General features: G+C 40.4%; 1 protein-coding gene across 1 annotated transcript in view; it reads right to left on the bottom strand.

The window, feature by feature from the left end:
- Positions 1-8,691: 8,691 nt before the first annotated feature.
- LOC121579710 (solute carrier family 12 member 1) overlaps positions 8,692-8,708 on the bottom strand; it is a 14,921-nt gene continuing 14,904 nt past the window's right edge. Inside the window, exon 15 of the mRNA XM_045208988.1 lies at positions 8,692-8,696. Within this exon, the coding sequence (XP_045064923.1) occupies positions 8,692-8,696 (5 nt within the window). The remainder of the gene's footprint in view (positions 8,697-8,708) is intronic.

Below are 8,708 nucleotides of genomic sequence, written 5' to 3'. Positions count from 1 at the left end.
GCAATGAGACCAGACAAATTCATATTAGAGTCTGTCTTAATGTAATTTATAATTATTGTACATCTTGAGAAATGAAATTGTGTATAAATTAATTAGCCTTCCATTTGATTTCATACCAGTGAATCATGGGATACATGGTGAGCTGTCAGGTAGAACATTCAACACTCCGTTGCCCTGACACCTGAGGGTCAGTAGATATGCCGATACAATTAGCTCCTTAGTTCCTATGGAGAAACGGACAAGTATGGCTCAGAGCCATTTATAGAAATGTACAAATGTGGCCTCCTGTAGCTCAGTTGGTAGAGCATGGCGCTTGCAACGCCAGGGTTGTGGGTTCGATTCCCACGGGGGGCCAGTATGAAAAATGTATGCACTCACTAACTGTAAGTCGCTCTGGATAAGAGATTCTGCTCAAATGTAAATGTGATCTTTAGTCATAGTGAGACAGAGATCCACAGTGTGTGAACAAAAGGAGATGGGATGAACGAATAGGATAAAGGTATCCTATGGAGTCATCACAAAGATGACACCCATTTAGACTTGAATTAACACGCTCTCTCTATTGTAGTCTCATTGATACATCTGATGCATTCGATTTTTATTACTACGTCTGAAAGAACACACGCCATGCCTCCTGCCTTGCATTGACGACATTGAGAGGTTACAGCGAGTTATGTCCCTTTTCTGTGGCAGTGATGTTTGATCAATGTGACGAAACGTCCCAAATGGCACCTTATTCCACATATAGTGCACTACTTTTGACCAGAGCCCCATGGGTGTAATTTGGGACGTAACCAGTGTGTTCTTATATGTGATCATCTTGGCTTGATTTATGGCTGCATTCTGGTCTGGAGAGTGGACTGTCAGACTCAGTAGAATTAATGGGATTAAATGAGATAATGACCACTATACAGAACACAGATAATGGACACAATGGACAGAACATTACCCTGTTCTTGGAAACATTTTACATTACATTTACATTACATTTTAGTCATTTGGCAGACGCTCTTATCCAGAGCGACTTACAGTTAGTGAGTGCGTACATTTTCATACAGCGCAAATGTAAACACACAGCCTCAAAACATGGTTAAAACTATATATGTGATATAATTACATTTACATTTACGTCATTTAGCAGACGGTCTTATCCAGAGCGACTTACAAATTGGTGCATTCACCTTATGATAGCCAGTAGGACAACCACTTACATTTTGTATACATTTTGTATTTTTTAAAATATTTTTTATTAAATTAGTGTTTATTTTTACCTTTTTATTTTTTAAATATTTTTTCTCCTTTTCTATCTTTTATTATAAAAAAAAATCTATTTTTTCCTTTCTTTTTATTTCTTTTTTAAAATGTATTTATGTATTTATTTTTGTGGGGGTGGGACTGGGCTGAGCGGGAACTGTGCTTCCACAGAGGTAGGGGAACCAGCAGGCCAGAGGTGGAAGAACGCAATGCCCTCGTTTGGGTGTAGGGACTGATCAGAGCCTGAAGGTAAGGAGGTGCCGTTCCCCTCACAGCTCCGTAGGCAAGCACCATGGTCTTGTAGCAGATGCGAGCTTCAACTGGAAGCCAGTGGAGTGTGCGGAGGAGCGGGGTGACGTGAGAGAACTTGGGAAGGTTGAACACCAGACGGGCTGCAGCGTTCTGGATGAGTTGTAGGGGTTTAATGGCACAGGCAGGCAGAAACGAGAAGGAACAGCATCCTAAGCTTCGCCAATGAGGCCACTGGGACATTGGGTTTGTTTGAGTTGACTTTGCCACTAACTCGCAGTGCTGTACTTTCCATATTATCCTCATCCTAAGGGTTTACTTAAAGTTATTGAGTTCTGGGTGACTTTTCTGATATTAAAAGGAGGAAGGCTCAACTTCAGTCTCTAGAAGGTGGCTAATGTAATAATATAATTAATTATGATGCCCTTTAAAAGCCATTCTTGTTTGCTCAGTTAAACATCAAAGTGGAAAGAAAATCAGCCCACTATGTAGCTTTAATGACTATGGAGCTTTTCTCTTAATCCAACTCTCAGCGAGCGCCTCCAGTCTTCAGGTGATGACGTAATTTAAAGGTAAAGTAATAAAAATCACGTGCTGACAGTCATTAGGCCCTATAAGTTAAAGCTATGGCTCTTAATATAATCAGTACTATTCAAAACACATGTTGTATTTCTGTATATCATCATATCACACACAGAGTCATTTCATATTGAATAGTTCCGTGGGCAAGCTGAGACATCAGGTACCGAAATTGATGTTGCAGATGAATCAGGACTTCAGATCTGTGTGACTGTGAGGTACGCTCATTAAAAGGCCTCATGCTCACACACACACACACCTCCCCCATGCAGTATTAAACTGACTGACCTGCCATTCTCAGAATCTGTGCTTCAAAAAAGATGATGCCCTCCAGAGAGAGGTCATGTGTGCATTCTCTCTCTCCTGTAGTGTGTCTGTTCTGCGCTGGGTTGGCTTCTGAAGGCTCATTTAGTGCCTGAGGGCTTTGAGCAACCTACACTTGACATTTTTCTCCAAATGCCAAGCACGTTTTCATTTCATCTCAAGGTAAAATATAGCTTTGTTTGATTTCTGAGTGTTTTTTTAAGGAAATGAATTATTTGAAGACCCTACTGCATTGTATTCATTCATAAACATATTTACAGTATGAATTCACCATCTGTTTTATTTTCTCTAGAAACATAAGTACACAGCACTTGTCAATGCAACCCAGAATATATACTCCTTAATTATAACCAGAAACAAACTACATGCTTGGGAATAATTGCATGTTTGCCATCTGCACAGAAAAACAACATAAACCTTAAAAAAACTAAAAGAAACACGGCATAATTATGACTTCAAATGTGATCACTTTACCCATCTTCATGTTCAATAAATAAACATGATCTTTGAACATGGCACATACTGTGCGTGATTGATATTGAGAAGCTGTTTGAGATATAATGCAGTGTGTGTACATAAATGAATAAAATGGATTAAGAAACCATATTCAATCATATTCATGTATTTCTTAGTCTTCTTTATCCACTTGAGACTCAACAATCTGTACTGTCACACACACACACACACACACACACACACACACACACTCACACACACACACACACACACACACACACACACACACACACACACCTCTCTCTAGCCATATAGGTGCCAGTTATATATGAAGACCTGTTGATCAGGTCACACATTGATCCCATACTGTGAGCTCTCTCTGTGGAGACAACATGAAGCTAGGCCCACATTCTATTCATCCATCAGCAACACTAATGACGCTAACCTGGTTCCAGATCTTTTTGTGCTGTCTTGACAACTATTGTCAAGACAGCACAAACTGATCTGGGATCAGGATGTAATGATGCACCACTGCATGATAACCTCCAGGAGTCACACTCAATACAAGATGCTCTCTCTTTGAAAATCCATTATATAAACACTGGTTAGGTTAGCAGGCCTGCTTTATGTCTGTGTTCTATTATGATGGAGCTGCTTGTCAATCAAAAGACGCAGTAGTCTGACCAAATATCCACCCCAAAAACATTTGGGTTGTTGAGAAGTTTGAGCTTGTAAGTAACTTATGTGGTTTACTGAAGCCTTCATAAACCCTTCATAAGGACTATTTGCTGTATATGCTTCAGAAATAATTAATTCAAGTAAATGTTATGGTATTTAAAGGGTGGCAAAAGGGTTACGCTACTGTTGGTAAAGGCCAGATAAAAGGACCTTCTACAGCTCCTTTAATGGAGTATGTCTGCTTATAAATTATTGGTGATCCATCTATGTAGTGCTTATGAAGACTTAATGAAAGCTCTATGAAGCCTTTATAAGTTGTTAATTGGTTTAAGTGTGACCGAACTCCCTCCTGTTGCTGACCATGGGCACGGGAAATGCATAATGAATCATCTCTTAGTAATTCCTTTTAGTATTCACTCCTAGTAATCACATTAGTATTCACAGTTTCACTGAGTCACGATATCATACATTTCTCTGTCCCTATACACAACAGTAGAACTTAAGAAAGCATAAGGACATTGCTGGAGCATGACTTGGTTCTTTATTGTCATATCAACTGTGTGAAGTTACAAAGGCTACTTATAATCCATGTAAGTGCTTGCAACGTGACCGGATATCCTGTCAATTGAGCACATTGAGACATCGTGGCAAAGCAACTGTCCGTTACCCTAAAGTAGTTTGTCACTTTATTGATTCCTCTCATTATTAATAATATTTTTATTGTTATTTATTTATTTTTATGTGGACATGAAGGGGACAGGGCTATCATGGAACATAATGGACCAAAAATGGCCAAACAATATATAGATAGAGCAAATATAATATTATAGTATTATCTGTAGAGCACTTGAAGTTTGAAAATAGCTGGAAAAGGCAACGGTTCCCAAGCAAAATGTTTCTCAAAGCTTTTATATTCCCCCTGCTACCCACACTCCTGCCCTTGGAGGTCTACCTTCTTCTGTTTCCTTTTGTCCGTTGTCGCCTTCAGGTTTCTGGATTAAAAACGGTATTGGAGTGGCCTAGGGTGGTCTAGGCTGCCTCTGGAACACACTGCTGCCAGCATGGGTTTGAATCTGGCCCACTGCTATTTCAGCACACTCTCTCCTCCCATCCTTCTTCTCTGTCTCTATCCTATCCAATAAACATTTTTAAAAAATTTGAAAGGAGTGGGACTGCCCCACTCCTTTAAAAACAACATATTGGTGATGTCAAAGCATTTGTTTAATGCAAATGTATACCGTATGCACAGTTTAGACAGTACCTGCACACAACCCCAAGCGATAACACTTTCGCCAAGTATAATTAGTAGTATTATTCAGTAATTGCAGATCTCCGCTACTTTCTTCCTTTTCTTCTCTGTCGTTCTACCTTTTCATCCTCCATCCTTTGTGTGGTTTATTAATGTTATTACTTGGCCTCAAGGCAAGGTTTTTGTCATGATTAGTTCTAAGAATATTATGTGTATCTCTATCATCTCATGAAAGGGAAGTACAGTGGGGAAAAAAAGTATTTAGTCAGCCACCAATTGTGCAAGTTCTCCCACTTAAAAAGATGAGAGAGGCCTGTAATTTTCATCATAGGTACACGTCAACTATGACAGACAAAATGAGAGAAAAAATGCAAATGATCACATTGTATCACATTGTAGGATTTTTTATGAATTTATTTGCAAATTATGGTGGAAAATAAGTATTTGGTCAATAACAAAAGTTTCTCAATACTTTGTTATATACCCTTTGTTGGCAATGACACAGGTCAAACGTTTTCTGTAAGTCTTCACAAGGTTTTCACACACTGTTGCTGGTATTTTGGCTCATTCCTCCATGCAGATCTCCTCTAGAGCAGTGATGTTTTGGGGCTGTCGCTGGGCAACACGGACTTTCAACTCCCTCCAAAGATTTTCTATGGGGTTGAGATCTGGAGACTGGCTAGGCCACTCCAGGACCTTGAAATGCTTCTTACGAAGCCACTCCTTCGTTGCCCGGGCGGTGTGTTTGGGATCATTGTCATGCTGAAATACCCAGCCACGTTTCATCTTCAATGCCCTTACTGATGGAAGGAGGTTTACACTCAAAATCTCAGGATACATGGCCCCATTCATTCTTTCCTTTACACGGATCAGTCATCCTGGTCCCTTTGCAGAAAAACAGCCCCAAAGCATGATGTTTCCACCCCCATGCTTCACAGTAGGTATGGGGTTCTTTGGATGCAACTCAGCATTCTTTGTCCTCCAAACACAACGAGTTGAGTTTTTACCAAAAAGTTATATTTTGGTTTCATCTGACCATATGACATTCTCCCAATCCTCTTCTGGATCATCCAAATGCACTCTAGCAAACTTCAGACGGGCCTGGACATGTACTGGCTTAAGCAGGGGGGACATGTCTGGCACTGCAGGATTTGAGTCCCTGGCGGCGTAGTGTGTTACTGATGGTAGGCTTTGTTACTTTGGTCCCAGCTCTCTGCAGGTCATTCACTAGGTCCCCCCGTGTGGTTCTGGGATTTTTGCTCACTGTTCTTGTGATCATTTTGACCCCATGGGGTGAGATCTTGCGTGGAGCCCCAGATCGAGGGAGATTATCAGTGGTCTTGTATGTCTTCCATTTCCTAATAATTGCTCCCACAGTTGATTTCTTCAAACCAAGCTGCTTACCTATTGCAGATTCAGTCTTCCCAGCCTGTTGCAGGTCTACAATTTTGTTTCTGGTGTCCTTTGACAGCTCTTTGGTCTTGACCATAGTGGAGTTTGGAGTGTGACTGTTTGAGGTTGTGGACAGGTGTCTTTTATACTGATAACAAGTTCAAACAGGTGCCATTAATACAGGTAACGAGTGGAGGACAGAGGAGCCTCTTAAAGAAGAAGTTACAGGTCTGTGAGAGCCAGAAATCTTGCTTGTTTGTAGGTGACCAAATACTTATTTTCCACCATAATTTGCAAATAAATTCATAAAAAATCCTACAATGTGATTTTCTGGAGAAAAAAAATATCAATTTGTCTGTCATAGTTGACGTGTACCTATGATGAAAATTACAGGCCTCTCTCATCTTTTTAAGTGGGAGAACTTGCACAATTGGTGGCTGACTAAATACTTTTTTCCCCACTGTATGTGGTTGCACACACACTCAACTCCTTCCTCATTTAATACAGTTGCCTTCAGATGGGAAAACTTGCTATAGGCTCTCTCTACTCACCACAGGAACTGCAACTGGTGTTAATTAATGAGTCATCATCAGCTGCTTCCCTCTCTTCCTATTTAGCATTGGTCTATTACAAACTCAGCCTGCCTGTGAGAACTCTATTCTGCAATGTGCGCACGCTAATCAGTCCATTTGTCAAAGCCCATCGAACCATAGTTATCCTCTCTCCAAGCTCCTCACTAAAACAAAGGCTGTAATGAAGAGTTTCTGCCCAGCAACAAAGGCAGAAGGTAAATGAAGGAAAGAGGAACACAGACTGCCTGCATCCCAAATGGCACCTTAATCCCTATATAGTGCATTACTTTTGACCAGCGCCCATGACATATGGTCAATCCAGGTGAAAGCTATGATCCCTTATTGATGTCACTTGTTAAATCCACTTCAATCAGTGTAGATGAAGGGAAGGAGACAGTTTAAAGAAGGATTTTTAAGCCTTGAGACAATTGAGGCATGGATTGATTATGTTTGCCATTCAGAGGGTGAATGGGCAAGACAAAATATTTAAGTGCCTTTGAACGGGCTATGGTAGTAGGTGCCAGGCGCACCGGTTTGTGTCAAGAACTGCAACGCTGCTGGGCTTTTCACAATAAACAGTTTCCTGTGTGTGTCAAGAATGGTCCACCACCCAAAGGACATCTAGCCAACTTGACACAACTGTGGGAAGCATTGGAGTCAACATGGGCCAGCATCCCTGTGGAATGCTTTCAACATCTTGTAGAGTCCATGCCTCGACGAATTAGGCTGTTCTGAGGGCAAAATATTAGGAAGGTGTTCTTAATGTTTTGTACACTCAGTGTAGATCCCATTATTTTGTTTCATGCTGCATCTGAGGCACCCTGCTGGGAATTGTTATAATAAGCACATATGAAAAAGGGTTCACACTTGGTGCTTTCTATCAAACACATAGATCCTTATTACAATTACTCCTACTTAATAATAATACAGAAACACAGAGGCAGGAGATAGATATATAAAGTGGTGATTATAATATGAATTGTGGTAATGAATAAATGTATAGAGAGTGGCACGGTTGTAATGGTACAGTCCACAACTACCTAAGGAGTGAAAAGAGAATGGTTTCTCCCACTTAGGTGTGAGTCAAGTGTATGCAAATGTTCTGTTACTGTCTGCCCAAGAGTTGCCTCTCAACTGTCTGTAGTCGTCTGTGGTGTGCATGTATGTGTGTGTTTGTGTGGGTGTTCATCTGTCTGAGAGGTCTGACATATCACTTTTTCCCATGGCTTCACAGCCCAACAAGTACCTGCTCCGCCCACTTCTCCTGTAAGAGTCCCTTGACAACAAGGGCAGGACCTGATGATCCCCTTGAGGGACGTCCTCCACAAAGCCTTTTTAAAATTCACACTGAAAACTCTTGTAAACGTAATGTAATAACTTAGAAAGCTTTTATTCAGGTAATGGACTTCCAACTTTCCATATATAAAATAAGAGGGGAAAAGCACAGGCTAAAGCACAATGACAGTGATAGGACGATGACCTATGACGTTGCCTGATTCTGTTTTAAGAGGAGAAAATGAATGTTGCCATGAGAGACAGATGGTTGCTATGACGAGGTATTACTTGACAAGAATAACCATAATAGAAAGTTCTCAGAAAGGAGTATCCATAGCTAGCTACTGTCAATGCCCAGTATAGATAAAATATGTCAAGATATTAATTTCCATATTCAAGTTAACCATGTTGCATTACTAGTAAACACCCAATTAACTTTAATTAACTGACATCTTAAAAGAAGGTTCAAGATGGCAACAGCAACAATTCCCTTTAATTATATTTATTGTTAAGCCTACTTAAGGGCAACGTTTTGGAGCAAGGTCCTTTGTCAGATCACCAGCACAGTACAACAATCAAGTTTAACATTCTTTAATTAACTTTGACATACCAAGATCGACCCAAACATCTTGTGGATTCAATACACTTTCAATACAAACACCTTTACCCTTGAAAAACAC

Source organism: Coregonus clupeaformis, chromosome 29, assembly GCF_020615455.1.
Source record: "Coregonus clupeaformis isolate EN_2021a chromosome 29, ASM2061545v1, whole genome shotgun sequence".
In the NCBI taxonomy this organism is placed as follows: Eukaryota; Metazoa; Chordata; class Actinopteri; order Salmoniformes; family Salmonidae; genus Coregonus; species Coregonus clupeaformis.
Note: the sequence above shows the minus strand (reverse complement) of the source record. Positions and strands in the feature narration are given on the sequence as shown.